Genomic DNA, 21,082 nt, shown 5'->3' on the forward strand with positions numbered 1-21,082 from the left:
GACCCAACACAGCCAAAAATAAATAAATTTTTTTTAAAAATAAAAATAAATAAAGACTGCCTTAATAACAGATGGAGCCTTGAAATTTTTTTTTATTTACAACTTTTACACGCTAAAGAGAAAGTAACTTTTACAAATGCATTTATTCATGCAATAAATATTTACTGGAGATGTTGCCATCAAGTTGTCCAATGATGTGAACTTAACGGATTTTTTACATTAATGAGAAACATATGAACAAAAATAATGGTAAAACTGAGCTGAATATGCATAATTCACTTCTTAGAGCCCTATGTTTAATATGAGTTTACCTCATTCAGCAAGTTTTTACTGTTTGTTACACGAAAGGCACTGTATGGGGAGCGGAAAAGGGAGATGCATAAAATACAGTGCCTGGTGTCAAAGCATGTTTAAAAATTCTGCAGAATATTTTCCTATTTAAAAAAAATCTACCTGGTCCGGGAAGATCCCACATGCCGCGGAGCAACTAAGCCCGTGTGCCACAACTCCTGAGCCTGCGCTCTAGAGCCCATGAGCCACAACTACTGAGCCTGCATGCCACAACTACTGAAGCCCTCACGCCTAGAGCCCGTGCTCCACAACAAGAGAAGCCACCGCAATGAGAAGCCCATGCACCGCAACGAAGAGTAGCCCCCGCTTGCTGCAACCAGAGAAAGCCCACGCACAGCAACCAAGACCCAATACAGCCAAAAATAAGTAAATTAATTAATTTTAAAAAAAATCTAGACATCCAAGCCATCATCAGCCATCCCTAAATTAAATGAAATGTTCACATATGGTGTTCTTCCTGCATAATTACTCCAACATTTTCTTAGGACCCTCGTCTTCCCACCATTCCTCCTAAAAGTCCCAAAAACTCAGAGTCTTATTCTCATAACCATTCTCTCTCCTCTCATGCTCCTCTTTCAAGTCTATCACTTTACAGACTCTGAACCTTATTTTTCACCTACCTTCCTACTGAAATCAGCTCTTCTGATTTCACCTTTTTCTTTCAGTGATAGTTCTGACCTCAGCATATTCTTTTTATTTTGCCCAACACTGGTTCCTTGTCTTCTCTTCCAACCAGGCCTCTTCTTCCAGGTTTCTCTTCATATGCTCTACAGCCCAATCACCTCTGCACCTGTTGTCCCATTTCTCTTCTCCCTTTGATGGCTAACTTTCTCAGCCACATTAATCATCCCTGAGTATACAACACCAGGTGCTTCAAGGGCCCAGGTAGGGTCTGTGCAAGCAGGCACCCTGGATGTGCAGCACCGGGCTCAACAAACACACAGTTGGTACTCAACAAGCAAACGCCTAACTGGTCTTTCACTTTCCTTATTTTTTTTTTTAACTACCCCCTAACTTCATGCAACTTAATTCTACTCTGACTCCCAGTCATGTCTTTCTCCTGGCCAAACTCAAACATCTTTTTGTCCTATGCATATCAATCTTTCTACTTCATTTGACACTACTATAAGCCATGCTCCAAATTAAGTTGGTCCAGATTTAAACTTTTTTTTTTAACTTTCTTAAAACCACACACAAAAACAATACAAGCTGTAGAGTAAGATAACCTATAACCAGAATTTCTAAAACAAAACAAAAAATTCAAATCAAGAAAGGACAGACACTCCACAGAAAAATGGAAAAACACTTAAACAGGCACTTCACATAAAAGAATCTCCAAATTTACCATAACATATGCAGATATTCAATCTCATTAATTAGCAGTGAAATGCGAAAGAAATCTATAATGCAATACCACTACATGCCTACAGAATGGCTAAAATGAAAAAGACAGGCAATACTAAGTGTTATCAAGGGAACGTGGAACAACTGGAAATTATATGCACACTGTATAACCCCGCAATTCCATTCTTAAGTATATATGCCACAGAAATATGTTCACCAAAAGCCACCCTGTTCATAATAGCACTATCTTAATAGACAAAAACAACCCAAATATCCATCAACATAAGAACAGATAAACAAATTGATTTATTCATGCAATGGAATGCTGCACAGCAATGAGAATGAACTATTGCTACATGCAATAACATAGATGAATAACATAGATAAAATATAATTGATATAAGAAGGCCAGATATGAAAAGTACTATATGATTGTATTTACATAAAGTTTAAAAGCAGACAAAAGCTAATCCATGGTATTAGAAATCAAAGCAGTGGTTAATATGTATGGAGGTAGAGACTGGGAGGGGCAGAGGGACATCTGGGCTGCTGGTAATGTCATATTTCTTGATCTGGTCATTGGCTAAATAGGGCGCTCACATTGTAAAAATGCACTGAGTTGTATACCTATAATTTGTGTGCTTTTCCGTACACGTTATGCAGAATAAAGGGCTAAAAACAAATCATACATATATATACACACACACACATGCTCATATATTAAAATCCTCCTTGAGAGCAATCCACAATTTTGAATTACCAACCTGAAAGTTGATAAATATGAACTAGCTGATTGTACTGGTACACTGAATGCGGAAGAGATTAAGAAGGGTAGCCGAAGAAGAAACAGAGTGGGTGAAAGAGGGACTTGAATGTAAACAGAGGAGAAGCAGGGCAAACTGGCTAGAATGAAATAATGAACAGCAGAAAGAGAGCCCAGGAAGAGCCCATGAACGTTGATTTAAGTTCACTCTCTGCCCACCTCCCTCACCAGGTTACTGTGACGTCTCATGAGATCATGCTTACGAAAGCCCTCTGTGAAAGATAAGGCATTCCTCAAGCGTAAGGATAATATATAAAATTCCCAGGATAATCTCTTAAAACAAATTACAGGTTCAATCTATTCTGGAGCTAGAAGAAAACTGTGGGGCAAAATCAAGATCCAAAGAGGACAGGCAAGTCGGCACATGTCACTCAGGTATTTAGCCTCATAATAAAATCTGGAAACCTGCTCTACGCTCTGCTTCTCGAGTGGTCATTTCATTATAACAAGAACCTATGAACTTCAACATAGCTTTAAACAATTTCCACATTTTTTTTAAAGGATTTTCTTATTTATTTTATTTTTATTTATTTATTTATTTTTGGCTGTGTTGGGTCTTCGGTTCGTGCGAGGGCTTTCTCCAGTTGCGGCAAGCGGGGGCCACTCTTCATCGCGGTGCGGGGACCGCTCTTCATCGCGGTGCGCGGGCCTTTCTCTATCGCGGCCCCTCCCGTCGCGGGGCACAGGCTCCAGACGCGCAGGCTCAGCAATTGTGGCTCACGGGCCCAGCTGCTCCGTGGCATGTGGGATCTTCCCAGACCAGGGCTCGAACCCGTGTCCCCTGCATTAGCAGGCAGATTCTCAACCACTGCGCCACCAGGGAAGCCCCTCCACATTTTTTTTTAAAGGAACTCTATCTATCTATCTATCTATCTATCTATCTATTTATTTATTTATTTATGGCTGTGTTGGGTCTTCGTTTCTGTGCGAGGGCTTTCTCTAGTTGTGGCAAGTGGGGGCCATTCTTCATTGCGGTGTGCGGGCCTCTCACTATCACGGCCTCTCTTGTTGCGGAGCACAGGCTCCAGACGCGCAGGCTCAGTAGTTGTGCCTCACGGGCCTAGTTGCTCCGCGGCATGTGGGATCTTCCCAGACCAGGGCTCGAACCTGTGTCCCCTGAATTGGCAGGCAGATTCTCAACCACTGCGCCACCAGGGAAGTCCCCATTTCCACATATTTTTAAACATTGGTTGTTTGGGTCTTTTTTTCAGTTCTCTGCTGACACCAAGCTTGCATTTCAGTCCTGATTAATATATGTTGGGAGATGGGGAGGCAAGAAGAGTTAATAAAAAAGAGTTTTATTTATTTTAGGTTGATTGATAAACTTAATGCATAGTACTTTATGCATTACTTAATAAAACAATGAAGATATGGCTCTCTGGGACCCAGTATTTCAAAATATAAGTAAATATGCCTGTTATTTGACTCAAGCTGGTTAGCAGTTCCTCTACTGTCACTTTAATTACAGAATAATGCACACTGTAACAAGTTAAATGCAGAAATATATACAAAAGAGTCTGCCCTGTCTCTCTCCAATCCCACATATCCATTAATCATACACACACATATATAGAATCCTTCCCTTTGTATGTATGTATTGTTTATTATCACTGTCGCTGTTTGCTTCCTTTTTGAAGAAATGAGATCAACCATATTGTACATATTATCCTACAACTTGCTTTTGCATTAAACATACCAGGATATCTTTGTGTCAGTACCTATAGATATAGCCCGTTTTATGAATGAATGAGTTCAATAATTTATTCAACCATTTTCCAACTAATGGGCATGAAGCTGTTTCCAGTTTGCTGTTTCACAAGTATATCCTTATTTACATAACCTAACGTATCAATCCTTTTATTTATTTATTTGTGATAGAACAGATTTCTAAAGGGTATCAGCTTATTTAAACCAGTTGTAGCAATTCACACTCCCACCAATGCTGTATGAGCCTACTGCCTTATCTCTGGCCATTCCTAGATATTATCATTCTTGTGTCTGCCAATCTATATACAAGAAATGGTATCTTTATATTTTGTTTGTGTTTTCCTGCCTTTATCTTCAGTCATTTTTATTTCTTCATTTGAGACTTGCCATTTTTCTTCTGGGTTGTCTTTCTCTATCTTTTACTTAATTTTAAGAACTGTTTAAATCTAGAATTTGAATCTAAGTGCATAGAAGTCAGGAAAGTTACTCTATTTTGCTCAGTTCAGTATCCCCACAACTGAGGACAGTGCCTGACATACAGTACATGTATTTAATAAGTATGTATTGAATGAATATAAATAGGGAATATTAATCCTTTTTCAAATATATTAGAAATGTTTTCTCCTGACTTATCAATTTGTTTATTTGGTGTCTAGCTATATAAAGGTTTCGCTGATGATTATATTGTTTTAAGAAAACAAATATATCTTCTTATCTTTATAGCTTCAGGGTTTACTCCCTCAATTAGGAAAGTTTCCCTATCCTGAGATATTAAAAATATTTATCAAATTTTTCTTTTAATATTTTACAGGGATTTTAATATTTGAATCTTCAACTGAAATTTTTTATGGTGGGAGGGAGGAGATCTCCACCTTTATTTTCTCCCAAATGAAGAGTTAATTATGCTACCCTTCTCTCACTAAACTGAAATAGTAAGCTACCTTACATACTATCTTTCTTGATTGTTTCTTTCTTTTTTTTTTTTAATAGACAGCTATGAAAGAACTTTGAAATTGTTTATGTTTTACTTTATTTTTTTTTAACTTTTTAACTTTTTATTTTGGTATTTTTTGTTTTTTTAATTAATTTTTATTTATTTATTTATTTTGGCTGCATTGGGTCTTCGTTGTTGCACACGGGCTTTCTCTAGTTGTGGCGAGCAGGGGCTACTCTTTGTTGTGGTGAGTGGGCTTCTCATTGCGGTGGCTTCTCTTGTTGCGGAGCTCAGGCTCTAGGTGCGTGGGCTTCAGTAGTTGTGGCACACAGGCTCAGTAGCTGTGGCTCATGAGCTCTAGAGCGCAGGCTCAGTAGTTGTGGCACACGGGCTTAGTTGCTCCACGGCATGTGGTATCTTCCCGGACCAGGGCTCAAACCCAGGCTCGCCTGCACTGGCAGGCGAATTCTTAACCACTGCACCACCAGGGAAGTCCTTGATTCTGTTTCTGAACTCTTTTTTTTTTAATCCCACTGAGCTATTTGTCTATTCCTGAACAATACTACACTGGTGTGATTACAGTCTATTAATACTAAATTTAAATTTCTGGTAGGTCAAATCACCTATACTCATCTTTTTTAAAACCTTTTAATTCCTCCACTTTTACTCTTCTGTATGAGCTTTCTACTCAATGCATCCCCACACAGGGGGAAAAAAAATCTATTACGATTCTGATTGGTTTTTTAGCTAATCTGGTGATAGCTAGTTTTCATTTTACACTAGAAATTTTCTAAGAAGACATCCTTATCAAAGACTCATATCTCTTTTCTAGAAAAATTCATAAAAAGAATTTTGAATTTATTTATTTTGATTTTTAATAGCATTTAACGTTAGGATATTTACTCAATCCATGAGACACTTTAGATTTTCAAAACCTAGCAAGGACTGTGATCTCTGCTCCCACGTATTTCCAAATATAATTCAGTGGTTATTTGGCTACTCTGCCAAGAAGGAAAAAGTTGTCTTTAAAATAACTCACTATCCTCAGAAACATTTAGAAAGAAAATATCCTTCGTCAACAAAGAACTAGATAGAGCTTGAGAATGTGATTGTTTCAATGACATATTACGAGAGAATCTTAATAGCAAAGGGGACAAAACAGGTTTGTTTTGTGATTAAAAAACATTTTTTGTTTATTTCAAACCCCTAGTTTAAGGCATAAAGAATCATACAACTGGGGCTTCCCTGGTGGCGCAGTGGTTAAGAATTCACCTGCCAATGCAGGGAACACGGGTTCAAGCCCTGGTCCAGGAAGATCCCACATGCCGCGGAGCAACTAAGCCCATGCTCCACAACTACTGAGCCTGAGCTCTAGAGCCCGCAAGCCACAACTGCCGAGCCCACATGCCACAACTACTGAAGCCCGCGTGCCTAGAGCCCGTGCTCCGCAACAAGAGAATGAGAAGCCCGCACACTGCAAGGAAGAGTAGCTCCCACTCGCCGCAACTAGAGAAAGCCGGCATGCAGCAACAAAGACTCAACACAGCCAAAGATAAAAATAAATAAATTTATATAAAAAAATCATACAACTGTTTTTGCTTAACAACATGACAAATACTGAGTGTTGAAATGTGCTTCCTATTCTTTTCTCTTGAATATTTATTCCATTCCTTTACTTCTTAATATCAAAAATATTATGATAGTAGTGCTATAATATAGCACCTGGCCAGGGACTTCAGAGGCAAACAAACGCTAGATCTAGATGTACTTGCCACATACTGGCAGTGTGAACTTGATCAAGTCAGTTCACCCCTTTACGCCTCAATAAAACGAGGGAATTGGACTAGATAATCTTTAGAGTCCATTCAAACTCTCAGATTCAGTGATGGCTGTAAGTCTTTTAAAGTTCACTAGTTGCATCAGAAGATATAGACAACTCAGAATTAAGTTCAAAGAAAGTATCAGTGGATTTAAGCAGTTTTCAGAAAAAGCAATTTTCTTTCTCCTCATTATTTCTTTTTTTTTTTTAACTTATTTATTTATTTATTTTTGGCTGTGTTGGGTCTTCATTGCTGTGCGCGGGCTTTCTCTAGTTGCGGTGAGCGGGGGCTACTCTTCGTTGCAGTGCGAGGGCTTCTCATTGTCATGGTTTCTCTTGTTGCAGAGCACGGGCTCTAGGCATGCGGGCTTCAGTAGTTGTGGCATGTGGGCTCAGTAGTTGTGGCACACGGGCTTAACTGCTCCATGGCATGTGGGATCTTTCCGGGCCAGGGCTCGAACCCGTGTCCCCTGCATTGGCAGGCAGATTCTTAACCACTGCACCACCAGGGAAGCCCTCTCATTATTTCTTTTTAACTAATGAACTATTTGATATGTGGGTTAAAATGAAAGCTATTTCAGTGAAGATGAATAAGTTGCTAATTAGCTTCCATATTCACCATGAATTGACTTACAGAGTCTGTCATTTTATTTTGGGCATAGAAATTTACCTAGTCCATAAAATGCTATTTTCAGATAAGACTTTGGTGTCTTAGAAAATGGAGCTGTACATGGTTTGAGAAAGTATAGTGAGCCATGAAAGGAGGAAGTAAACGCCTGCTCTTTGTGTACCAATAGGTTTTTCCCAAGCTTTTCCTGAAGATTAGGTTGAGGATGATGTTGGGAGAAGATGGAAATGCTAAGTTGGGAGCCAGGGAGGAAAGGCGAGCTGGGGCAGGTAAATAAAGAGAGGACTAATCACAAACTTTATGATTTAACTGATGAAAGCTGTAAAGCACAACTGAATTATGTTCAGGGAAACAGAGATTTTACAATGAGGGGAAAGTACCTGTAAAGACTACGGAGATCACTGATAAATCAGTAATACTCACTTAAAAAAAAAAATGGCTATTGTTTTCTGTGTTTTCAAAAATCTTAGTTTACGATCAAGATTCTCAAATAGAATAAAGTTGAGAGGACTTCCCTGGTGGCGCAGTGGTTAAGAATCCGCCTGCCAATGCAGGTGATACGGGTTCGAGCCCTGGTCTGGGAAGATCCCACATGCCACGGAGCAACTAAGCCCATGTGACACAACTACTGAGCCTGCGCTCTAGAGCCCGTGAGCCACAACTACTGATCCCACGTGCCACAACTACTGAAGCCCACGTTCCTAGAGCCAGTGCTCCGCAACAAGAGAAGCCGTCGCAATGAGAAGCCCACGCACCGCAATGAAGAGTAGCCCCTGCTCGCTGCAACTAGAGAAAGCCCGCATGGCAACGAAGACCCAACGCAGCCAAAAATAAATAAATAACATAAATAAATTTATTAAAAAAAAAAAAAGAATAAAGTTGAGAACTGAATTGACTACCTAGGAAATTCTGGTGATATTTAGGTATTTTCATTAATTATTCACATAATTTAATTTCCTACTTAACTTGATCAGTCTTGGCTAAATTTGACTTGAATATCACTTCTTGGGGACTGAAGACTTCTGAAGAACAGGGTACTTTTCTTTGTAAATTCCTTTGATAATATTTTAATGTGACTCAGAATCAAGAATGCCTTTCACATAGGCGCTCTGCATCTCTAAAAAGTGGTACTTCACACAATTCTGTGAATGAGATTAAAAAACAGTTCCAATTATCATGTAATTTATTTTTTTAGTCTAAAGCTGGAAGAATGAGAACTGGTTACCCCAAGATCCAGAGTCTCTCTCTATTTCCCCTGCATTAGTGCTGTGAATAAACTGGCAGTAGGGGAGTGTTATTTTCCCTCCACAAAGAATAGTAAAGTTTTTGAAAGTCCCTGATAAAGCACAACCTGTATCTCATCCTTAAAGATGGACCTACCAATAGCCTTGACCCCAGATGGTTTCAAGTGGTAGAGGCAATTGTGAAGTGGAAGCAGATATGAAAAGAGGTTTTTTAAAATCCTATTTGTTCCCTGCTACCAGCATCCATACCTCTTAGAGGCAGGTCCAAAGGAAAACCTAAATTTATATGTGTTGAATTTTTTTTCAATGAATGAATCATTATGGGTGTCTGTAGTGCATTGTTTGCAAACATGAGTACAGTAACTCCTTCCATCCTGTTCTCATCTTTTCCTGGATATCCCTTGGGGTGCATAGAACAATGAGCCTAATTCCCAAGTTAGCTGTGGCCAGAAGTGTTGACAGACCAAGGGGAGCAGTCCTTTCCTCCCAAATCACCTTTAAGCTTTCATAGAAAGTGGTCTAAAACTTGCTCTAGACATTACCAAATTATCGCCACTTACTCCATTATGAAATCGCTAAAATCACTTGCTCCAGGTCACAAAGAAATCAAGTACGCCTCAGAACTCTGATTACCAAAGCTCTTCTCCCAGGAAAACAGGCAGCACCCTGGACCAGGGTCTGCAAAGGCTCTTTCAAACCATAAGTCCAGGCCCACCCTCCTCATTTAGGTCGGTGCTCACAGAAAAAGAAACGTCAGGAGCCGGAAACGGGGTCAGGGCGATCCACCTCTGTTCTGGGCACCGTTAGAAAGAACCTCAAGTGTCACCACAAGTGACACTCGGGACAGAGACACGCTCCAGGCGGCGGGTGGCCCTAAAGTTACGGACTGGGGCGTTGGATTCCGGAGGACAGGAGAGGGGAGAGGGGTGTCACCCTGGTCTTCCGGGCGCTTTAAACAGGGAGGCGCCGTTGATTGGCGAGAACCCAGCCAACGTCTCGGGATCGAAGCTGCGCCCACCCTGGACGGGCTGGGCCCCAGGCCCGGTTAGCCTTTCTTTGAGCGTCGTCCAGAATACCGCCGCCCGACCCGAAACACGTCCCGCCTCCAGACCCGGGCCCGGCCTGCCCTGGAGAAGCGAGGACTGACGAATACGCGGTCGGCACTCAGGCCGGGGCCTCGCTTCGTCCGGATCCCCGCATGCACACTCACCAGCTTGGTGGCCCGGTATGGCCCCGGCCCCACGATGCGGTGCTCCATGGCCCGCACGCAGCGGCGGCCGCGGCCACACCAGCGCAGATCCCGGAGAGTCCGAGGCGCCGCAGTTTGAATCCCGAGCCCACGCGCTGCAGGCGCTGATTGGGCGGTGCGGCGGCACGTGACGGGAACTGCGGGGCGGGGCCGCCGGGGCCCCAGGGAGGGGGCGGTGGGCGTCTCCTCCGAGAGCTCCTGCTGCGGAGCGGCAATGGGCTCACAACCAGCAGGGGCAGAGTCCGCCGCCCACCCTCGCCCACCCCGCGCACACGCAAGCAGTCTCCGCAGAAGGGTCGATGAACGTGTGTAATTCAGTGACCGAAAGCCGGTTGGACTGGAGAGGCAAATCCCTGTCCGCCCTTCCAAGTGCACCGTGAACCTGGTGGTGCGGCGAAGACTGGGAGAAGTGGGTAGTGAAAGGAAGCGAGGGGACAGCCTCTTCAAGTGGAGGGACTTGTAAAAACTAGATAAGAGCCCTTGGCCACAGGGAGTGTCGACAGCGTGTAAGAACAATAAAGAGCTGGAAAAGAGCCCCATTCAGCTTCCTGTGTTGTTCTTTTGGTAGAGTAGTCTTCCCCTGGAATTTGAGTTCTTTGTTTTTTGGATCTGACTGAAATTTTCAGTCTTATGCCACAGGGCTCTGAGTGCATTTTGCTGCTCAGAATTTTCCCCCTAGGAATTGATGGTTTACAAATTGATTTGCAATTGTTCAAAGGGATAAATGAGGTCACCACTCTATGCCTACAAGTTCAAAGTTCAAATCTCGTCACCTCAGCGACCATTCAGGATGAGATATCATAGGTAAGAGATAAGTAAAGGATCAGATTCTCACCCTTTGTTAATACTCTTCCTGCATTTGCTGCCCTAGATATGTATTTAGCTGCATTTTAGAAAGCCCCCAAAATTCCTGAGATGATACATATGTATTACTTTTGTAACCAGAAAAAAGCAATAAAGATTTTTTTTACTTCCAATCCTTATCAGAACTTTTTCTTTTTTTTTGGACCGCTAAACTTCGTGGAAGAAATATTGCTTGTCCTTGGCAAGGGACACCAATGGGGCACAAGAGACAGAAGGAGAAATTTCAGAGCCTTGTCCATCTGGGAATTGTCAGCACCTGCCACAGTGGTGGAACTGTGATCTGATACAAGACATCATGCCCTGCTTCCTGAGCATTTTCCCAAGAGTTGGTCATGAGCCAAAGACAAGATAGTTCCTTTTTCTGGAGAGGCATATCTCCCAATGATCTACATATCAGAGGCCACAAGACAGTCTTTGTAAATGTAGTTCAAATTAGACAGCTGATCATCTACCAGTCTTTCAGCATCACATAAATCAACTTGGAAATTTCTCACCTTCTCTCTGCCCTAAAATGCCAGTGCTTTCTACCTTTCTGACCTATGTTTCAGCCACAGTGGTCCTCTTTCCATTCAAACCTCACAGTCCGCTTGGTTCCCCTGCTGGGAATGTTCTTGCCTCAGCTTTTTGCAAGGCCGTCTCCATCTCACCATTCAGGTCTCAGTTCATAATGCTGCCAACCTTAGAAGAGCCTTCCTTGACCTTCCTGTGTAGAGAAGCCTGACACGCCCACCCTACTCTTGCACTGTTTTATTTCCTTCTGAGCACTTACCTGTAACTAGAATTCCTTATTTTCTTCTCTTCTACTTCTACAATAATGGTTGTCAAATGAAAGGGTTCCAGCTTCTGGGAGCATTTGGGGCATTTGGGCATTGAGGTTGTTTTCTGATCTTCTAAAAGGTAGGAAGGCCAGTACTGGTATTTTGTGGGCAGGGGCCAGGGGAGCTAGATGTCTTCTGGTGCTTAAGTCAGGCCACACAACCTACAATTAGCCCATGTTCTACATGCCTTTTTATTGTCCACTGGACATTCAGGTAAGTGAATAACCTGTTTGTTATTATCTGAGCCTAGAACCTAACTCTGTTTTACATGTAAAATAAAAAGTAGTTTTGGCCGGCTAGAGTACACACTGAAGTTTCCAGGAATATGATACCCTGTCCCATTTGGGATTGTACCAAAAGTTGCTCGCCATGTCACAAGAGCATCAGTAATGGCAACGCAGCTAATGGTATTTGAGACATGTATCTGTGTCATTCTGTATCTGCAACTCTTGAATTCATGAGAATTATGCATACAGGTGCTATATACTTATTTAGTCCTTATTTCAAAATGTCAAATATAAAGGAAGAATGACAAGAATATTCAGTTGACTTTATCTTTACTTCTCTTTAATCCAAATTTATTTATTTATTTATTTATTTTTGGCTGTGTTGGGTCTTCGTTGCTGCACGCAGGCTTTCTCTAGTTGTGGCGAGTGGGGGCTACTCGTCGTTGCGGTGTGCAGGCTTCTCATTGAGGTGGCTTTTGTTGCGGAGCACAGGCTCTAGGCGCGCAGGCTTCAGTAGTTGCGGCACGCGGGCTCTAGACCACAGGCTCAGTAGTTGTGGTGCACGGGCTTAGTTGCTCCGCACCATGTGGGATCTTCCTGGACCAGGGCTCAAACCCGTGTCCCCTGCATTGGCAGGCGGATTCTTAACCACTGTGCCACCAGGGAAGTCCCCCAAATTAATTTTTATAAGTAGATGCAAGTACTTGCCTATCTCATTATATCTTTCTGATGTAAGCATGCTTAGGTATTTATTTAAATTTTGAAACGAATATTGCTTTGTTATGAATTACTTCCTTTTTATTTCACCGTTATATTAAAAAAAATGTTAATTTTAATTATGTGTAGGTTGGTTACCTGTGAATTTCATTTCAGCAGAATAAAGAGTATTGGCCCTGATCCAGTTGTGAACCGTTGCTCTGTCTAGACTATAAACTCCAGGAGATCAAGGACCTCTTGTTTCCCACTGTACCCCAGTTCCAAAAACAGTATCTGATACATAGTAAACACTCAATAAAAAAAAATTAATATATAACTTTGTTTTAATGTAAAAATGTTTTAACTTACTCAAGTAAAATTGAAGCAGGAGGGAGATTCTACAGTTTATCCTCTGGCTTTCCATGCCTGAGCATACCATAATCTTCCTTCCAAATCCATAGGCACCGCAGTTGAATAAGCACAAAAAATGCTAGTTTATTTTTTTGTTTGATAGATTAACAACTATAAAGAATATAATGGTGCATTATTTCATTTTTCAACATTTATTTTCTATGTATTCTGTGGTATTATATAAATACATCGTGACTCAGTTCCTTTTTGGAAAGAGTTACCCACTACTTCTAAGAAATAAATTACAATCCTTACAGTTGTAAAGCTGCTTGCAAAGCTTTGTCACATTATCTCATTTGATCCTCAGAACCATATGGATATGCAAATATGGATCATACCATCCTACTGTTGAGGAAGCTAAACTTCAGAGACTAAGTGACTTGCTTAACTAGAGAGGTTAAGTGTCCCACAGCCAGTAATTGACAGAACTTGGAACTGAACCTATACCTTCTGCTGCCAAAGCCTGTGGAGTTTGGTTTGCTTTGGTTTGATTGCTTGGTTGGTTGGTTTTTACTAATGCCTTCACAAATCAAAAAGGATAATTTCCAAATGTAAAGTAGAATTTCACATTTATATTTATGCAAAGACACATTTCAGGAGGGGGGAGAAGGATAGAAACCTTTCATAAGTTTATCCAAATGATCATTCCTAGGAATGAGTTTCATAAAAACCTGAGTAAAAAACTTGAGTTTCACAAAACACTTGAGTTCTTTTCAACCCTCTGATTATAGTTTGGCTTGTTACTATGTTTGTATTCATTGGGATTGATTGCATATGAAATACGTATTTACTCAGATTACTACCCCCCAAGAAAGTTGAACTCTCAGTTATGTCTCAGTTAAATAATTAAAATTTATTTCCACATTCACAGTGGAAGCAATTTTAATAAATTGCTGTGCATACTCTTCTTGGCATATATAAGTGTAAGGCCATCAAGATCCTGTAGCAGCTTTGCCTCAGCCTCAGAACATCTTTATAAAGTGAGTATTAGCACATTGAGAATGGGCAGTTTCACCATCACCACCTGACTTGTCACTGATAATAGGAAGTTCCAAGCTATGGTGCAAGAAAGCAACATAGGCCTCAAGTATATTGTGGGGTTGGAAGCTGTGTTTCTCAATCATGCCCAGTAGGGAACAGTTGGGAGTGGTGCCCTCACTCCCCAGGGGATTCCTGACTGATACATGCAGTTCTGCTGCTGCCTGAAAGGTCTCCCAGCCGATTGGATGGGTCATTTTGAAAGAACTCCTCTACTGAAACCCAAGTCACTCAGTTCCTACATTCAACTTGAGCCTTTCAGATTGTACTACAACTACATTCATGTCACATTGGACATGAGATCCTAGGGGTCAATGTGTTTGTTGGCATTTAAGCCATCAAGACTGTCTATTTGCCGAGGTTCTTAGAAGCTGTAATATCTGTGACTTGATTTCCATGGCTATTGGTCTGTACTGTCACTGTTCTATTAGGAAATGTTCCCCCAGAGCTTGTATTACCCCTATTCACTAATAGGAACATCATATTCTTTGGGGTATGGGTGAAGAAGAAAGGATAAAAATATATGGAAAACATAAAACCATACTATTTCATTGAAACTGTTGAATAATATTTTTATTTCAGTATTTCAAAAATAAATGTCCCAAAGAAATAGAGAATTTGTATTCATTCATTCATTTATTCAACAAGTATGTATGAGTACCGACTATGTGCCAGGCACTGTTCCAATCACTGAAATACTGAAGTAAATAAAACAAAGTTCTCATTTCCAGAAGCTGACATCCTAGTGGGGAAAGGGATGACAAGCTAACTATAATACATAAAAATATATATAATATATCAGGTGGTAATTGGGTGCTGGCAAGAAAAGTAGAAGAAGAAAGAGAGGAGGTTGGAGGGAGTGGATGCTATTTTGGCTCAGGTGATCAGGAAAGTTCTCTCTGATGAAGTGACATTGGGTAGACAATCTGAGTGGAATAGAGGGGTAGCTGTCTAAGGGAGGAGCTTCCACGCCAGTGGAGCAACAGCCCATGTGACAGCCTGAGGTGGACACATACTTGCCACGTCCAGGGAACATGGGAAGGAGGCCAGTGTTACTGGAATGGGGTGCGTGAAAGGGAGAGAGGAGGAGATGGCGTTGAATACAGAGTGGAAAGGGGCTTCTGAGGCCACATTATGAGCCACAGGATTTGGATGTTACTCTGAATTTGTTGCACATGTATTAAAAAGTTTTGAGTGTGTCAAGATCTTAAATAGGGTTTTTTAAGCAGCACTCTTGCCATTGTGTGGATAATGGACTGGAATGGGTGTAGGTATGGAGTGGAAGCAGGAAAACCAGTTAGGGATACTGTTGCCATACACTTGCAGGAAAAATAAATAAATTTGGTTGGTACAGTGCTTGGCACATAGTGACATTCCACAAATATTTGTTGAATGAATAAATGAATGAGCAAGTGAAACTAAGCTTCAAAAAGTTATCTCAGGACTTCCGTGGTGGTGCAGTGGATAAGACTCCATGCTCCCGCTGCAGGCGGCCTGGGTTCAATCCCTGGTCTGGGAACTAGCTCCCACATGCATGCCTCAACTAAGAGTTCACATGTCACAACTGGGGAGCCCTCGTGCTACAACTAAGGAGCCCACCTGCCGCAACTAAGACCCAGATCAACCAAAAAAACCAAAAAGTTATTCATCTCCTAAAGATCGATTCATTTTATCTATAAGTGTATTTCTTATATGTATGTACTCTACAGTATAATAGCTAACTTTTATATTTTCAATTTAACCTATACAATTTGCTGCTGAACCTACTATTCTGGTAGGTCTTATTGTTAAAGGATTATCCATTCTTGCTTCTCCCTTTTGAGTCTGGTAAGATATAGGGTTGGCCAAAAAGTTTGTTTGGGTTTTTCATAAGATGTTACAGAAAAACCCGAACGAACTTTTTGGCCAACCCAATACAATCCATACCCCATGCCTTGTGTTATAATCATGCACATGCAAACACACACACACGTACACACACACACACATGCACACAGACTTCCTGCCACCTCACAATCACACCATTATAGTTTGAAGTTAGCATAAGAAAATCTTTAGCAAGGACCTAACTGAATGGTTTCTCATATTTGGACACAAGTTCAGTTTCTGGCATATCATAGCCATGCCTCTGTGTTGCTATGGCTAAGTATAATTCTCTACATCTAAGAAAGTGATATGATAGAAAAAAAAATTTTAAACGAACATTTGTCTGGCCAAGGAACATAGGATTCGAGGAGGAAGATCCTAGAGACAACAATCACCAAGGTAGCTTGTTTAAAATCCTAGGTACCTAGGTTCTACAGGTGATTTATGGTTTTGACTCCTTACCAGCAACTCCAAAGGTCCATGTACATATTTCTAATTTTGATGAGGCAAAACTTTAAAACTCCCACCTTGGAGGCTGGTATGCAAGAGAATGTCATCCAGCTTGTACATGAGCCTAGCCAACCCCTAGGATCTCATGTCCAATGTGACTTTGATATTCTCTACTGTTTGTGTTTATGTATCTTATGGGGACAATATTATGCTATAGTTGTATTTCAGAATTACCCAAGTCAATGGACCTATTCCTCATAAATGCTAAAAGCCAAAAGAACTTGGAATTTGGATATGCAGCCTTTGACTGACAGTGAAACATCCAAATAGAGGTGACCCATGGTTGAAAATATTAGGTGAAGAGGGCAGGGTAGAGTTGGGGAAGTTGAAGACCTACAGATAAATGAGGACTTTGAAGAAGGAAGAATATAAAGAGAAGAACAGAGGCCTTCACTGTCCCATTTCAGCCCTTTAGCTTACTACCCTGACTGACAAGTTTCTCTGGCCCTCAAACCTGCTGTTTCAATAGAAAACTTCTGTTGGTTCTTATAAGGTAAATTTAAATTTGCCTTGCCCCATGACAGTCTAAAAAATTATATGTCTCATTTATCTTCATAAAGACCAAACACTTTAACAGAGCAGCCATTTGTTGTACAACAAATTAAATTATTTTTGAACTATCCTCCTGTTGTCACCAAACATCTTTAAAGTCACCTTAAAATTAACGTTATCTTTTTGATAAACTTTCACAATATCTGCTTTGTTGCGGGGTTTAGAATATTTCTTAGATGTGTAGTTCTTGTTTCCATACAAAGAAGTGTGTGTAAAGTTACATAGAATAAGATAGTAGTGAGAATTCACTGTTTGTTCTAGCTCTTAAAAAAAAAAAACAAAAAACCTGCTGCTTCACCTCCGAGTCTAGGCTTGTCTGCCCACTCCGGGCACTTCATCTTCTGCGACTCCTCAGCCTGTCCTGGGCTAGGGATCTACATATCAGCTCAGCTCAGTTAGGGGATTACCCCACTCTCTTGGTTCCCTCCCTAGAGGCTTCAACTCTGGGCATTCATCAAAGACTTTCTCCTCTATTTCACTGTCAAAGGCTCAAGCTTCAAGTTTTCATCTCAGCAGAATTACAAATCATTACATGTTATTGAACTTTCGGGTAGCGAACCAATAGTTAAATGATAAATTCTAGTATCAGTACATCAGTTGTCTGACCCATAGCCCCTAAGCTCAGTTTTAAGAAAAATCTAAAGGTAGGATAAAATTACCGCACTTTTAAAAGATGCATCACAAATGGTCCCTGAAATAGCAAATATACTTAGGATAACCCCCAAAGAATTCAATTTACAAAAAAAAAAGTGGAGGAGAAGAATGTGCAGAACTTTTAGAAAATGCTGCTGCCCGGTCTCACAGCCAGACGCTTGCAAGTAGTAAGGTGCCCAGAGCAGAGGTAAGATACTTAACAGGGAATCTCCTACTCCTGGCGGCAGCAGCAGAGGACCCTGGGAGCCAAGGCCCATGGACCACAAACAAACACAAGAGCCCAGAGAGTCAGAAGTGGGACAGCGGGCGGCAGCACCAAGCCAGAGCAGGATGAAAATGAGATTGGGAGGTGAAAGCAGCTGGGGAACAAGGAAGGTCTGTGAGCTGGGGCAGGGTGTCTGTTATGTGTTGGGCTATCTTGAAGGGCTAACAAAGGCCACAGTGGTTATTGTGTTCGCCTATGACACTGCCACTCTTATTTTCTTTCAGAGGCAAGTAACTGAAACTGGCTTGGATATAAAAAACAAAGTTATTTTAAGCATTTTGTCCTTACCGATGATTACTTTATACTTTATATTTTTCTTTGTTTATTTCTGACACAGACCTTTTTCTTTTCTTTCTTTCAACTTTTTATTGGGTTATCACATATGGAGAAAAGCACTCATTATCTGTATAGGGTTTGAGAAATTTTCACTAACTGAACCCATCCTTGTAACCAGCACCCCAATCAAGAAACAAAACATGACCAGGACCTGAGCAGACCTCCAGTCTCTACCTGCCTAAAGATAACTGGTATGGATCTTCTACTATGTAAGAAAAAAAGAAACAAGAAAGAGTTTACCCCAGACTAAAGAGGGAACAAGAGCCAACTCACAAATTACCAGGAATTTAGTCCATCTACGTTGTAACCCAAAAGCCAACTATAAAAAGTGGAGGGGGGAGGTGATGAAAGGATTTTATTTAGTGGACAAAACACAGCATTTGGTTTCAAGCTTGACTGGATATACCATTTGTGGATTTTTGTGGGTTTTCCCTTCTCATTAAAAATGAAACAGAGGGGCTTCCCTGGTGGCGCAGTGGTTAAGAATCTGCCTGCCAATGCAGAGGACACGGGTTTGATCCCTGGTCCGGGAAGACCCCACATGCCGCGGAGCAACTAAGCCCGTGCGCCACAACTACTGAGCCTGTGCTCTGGAGCCCACGAGCCACAACTACTGAGCCCGTGTGCCACAACTACTGAAGCCTGCGCGCCTAGAGCCCGTGCTCTGCAACAAGAGAAGCCACCACAATGAGAAGCCCGCGCACCGCAATGAAGAGTAGCCCCCGCTCTCCTCAACTAGAGAAAGCCCGTGCACAGCAACGAAGACCCAGTGCTGCCAAAAATAAATAAATAGAATAAATAAATTTTTTTTAAAAAGAAAAGCATTGAAAAAATACATCTTACTGTATGTAATATGGCAAAATTAAAATAAAATTTTTTTAAATTAAAGAGAGACTTTCTAGACATTCAAACCCGCTTGACTACATTTCCTTATCCAGCTGTGTGAAAAGTCAATGATTAGGGACTTCCCTGGTGGCGCAGTGGTTGAGAATCCGCCTGCCAATGCAGGGGACACGGGTTCGAGCCCTGGTCCGGGAAGACCCCACATGCCGCAGAGCAACTAAGCCCATGCACCACAACTACTGAGCCTGTGTGCCACAACTACTGAAGCCTGCGCGCCTAGAACCCGTGCTCTGCAACAAGAGAAGCCACCACAATGAGAAGCCCGCGCACCGCACTGAAGAGTAGCCCCCGCTCACCACAACTAGAGAAAGCCTGCACGCAGCAACGAAGACCCAACACAGCCAAAAAATAAATTAATTTTAAAAAAAAAAGTCAATGATTGGGTTGCTCCTGGAATTAACAACAGGGCAGTGCTTTGATCCCAGCTCCAGTGAGGAATTAGGAGGGAGAGTAGCTCCTCAGAGCTCACTATGAAGTGACCTCCAGCCTGTCTACATGCCAGAACCCTGGAGACTCTTAAAACACAGATGCCAGGCCTGACTCCAGATCTCCTGAAAGTAGCTCCCTCGGGGCATAGGGGCACCAGAGGGGTGACCACAGATATGCCATTATTATCTGATCCTCTCCCTCAGACAAGCTGAGGGCTGGAGGCGGGGTTCTGCAGGCCCTGCCAGGAGTGTCCTGAGGACCTGGGCAGCATTCTAGGAGAAAGTGCCTCTTACCTGTTCCTCTTTGCATGATGATGAAGTTCCAGAAGTAACATCCTAAAGGAATGTTAAAGGCCTTGAGGAGAGTCAAGTCAGGCCTCCCAGCGAGGCCAGGAATAATACAGAGCCCAAGGAGATGGGAACAGGGGGGTACAATGAGACAGGAGGTTTGAGGCAGAACCTAGAGTAACTACAGAGCTGCAGTGCAAATAGCTAGCATCAAGTTTTAGCCAGGAGCTTTTAAAGAGACAAGGATCACAGCTTCATCTACTAAGGATTCTTGCCCCAAAAACTGAAACTAAACCTGACCATACCTCATTTTTATGATACAACTACCGATTTACAGGAAATGCAGAGGATGGAAAAATATGGGGAATTGCAATTGGCAACGTCTGGAATGTGGGGAAGTCTATAAGTGACCGGGTATTTGCAATTACAAGGAAGTGGGGTATGGAGGGTGGAGGGAGAACCCATAGAGGTTTGAGACAAATCAACCATTCACAGCATGTGGAGTTATTTAGATCATAATTCAACCTACTGTAAAAATTATAAAAACTAAAAATTTTAAAAAGCAATTGGGAGACAATTGGAAGATGGAATACTGAACAGATATTTGAAGATAATCAAGAATTATAGTTTAAAATTGTATTGTAGTTATCTTTTAAAAGACTCAGTCTTTAAGGGCTGTAGTTTTAGAACTTTAACATGCATCAGAATCACCTGGAGGACTTCTTAAAATGCAGATTACTGTGCCTCACCCCCAAGATTTTCTAATTCTGTAGAACTTTGTTGGAGCCCAAAATTTTCCATTTTTAGCAAGCTGGATGATGGGTACATGAGGGTTCTTTATTCCTATTCTGTCTACTCTTGTTATGTTTGAAATTTCTATTTTAAAAGTTTTTTTAAGATAAGGGAAGAGAAAAAAATAGAAAAAGCATTTGACAATATCCAATTCCTGATTTTTAAAAAAAATCTCTCAACGAACTAGAGAATACAAGGGAGCTTCCTCAACCTAATAAGAATCTATGAAAATCCTCAGGTAACGTCGTATCTGATGAAAGATTGAATACTTTCTCCCTAAGATCAGCAGCGAGACAAGGATATCTGCTCTCATCATTTCTATTCAACATTGTACT

General features: G+C 41.4%; 1 protein-coding gene across 2 annotated transcripts in view; it reads right to left on the bottom strand.

Moving 5' to 3' along the window:
- Positions 1-10,188, bottom strand: part of DEPDC1B (DEP domain containing 1B) — a 117,253-nt gene extending 107,065 nt beyond the window's left edge. For both annotated transcript variants that reach the window (XM_007176072.3, XM_057540852.1), the window contains exon 1: positions 10,061-10,188. In XM_007176072.3, coding sequence (XP_007176134.2) covers positions 10,061-10,108 — 48 coding nt within the window. In that variant the 5' untranslated portion in view covers positions 10,109-10,188. The remainder of the gene's footprint in view (positions 1-10,060) is intronic.
- Between the last annotated feature and the right edge of the window lie 10,894 nt (positions 10,189-21,082).

Source organism: Balaenoptera acutorostrata, chromosome 2 (assembly GCF_949987535.1).
Source record: "Balaenoptera acutorostrata chromosome 2, mBalAcu1.1, whole genome shotgun sequence".
NCBI lineage: Eukaryota > Metazoa > Chordata > Mammalia > Artiodactyla > Balaenopteridae > Balaenoptera > Balaenoptera acutorostrata.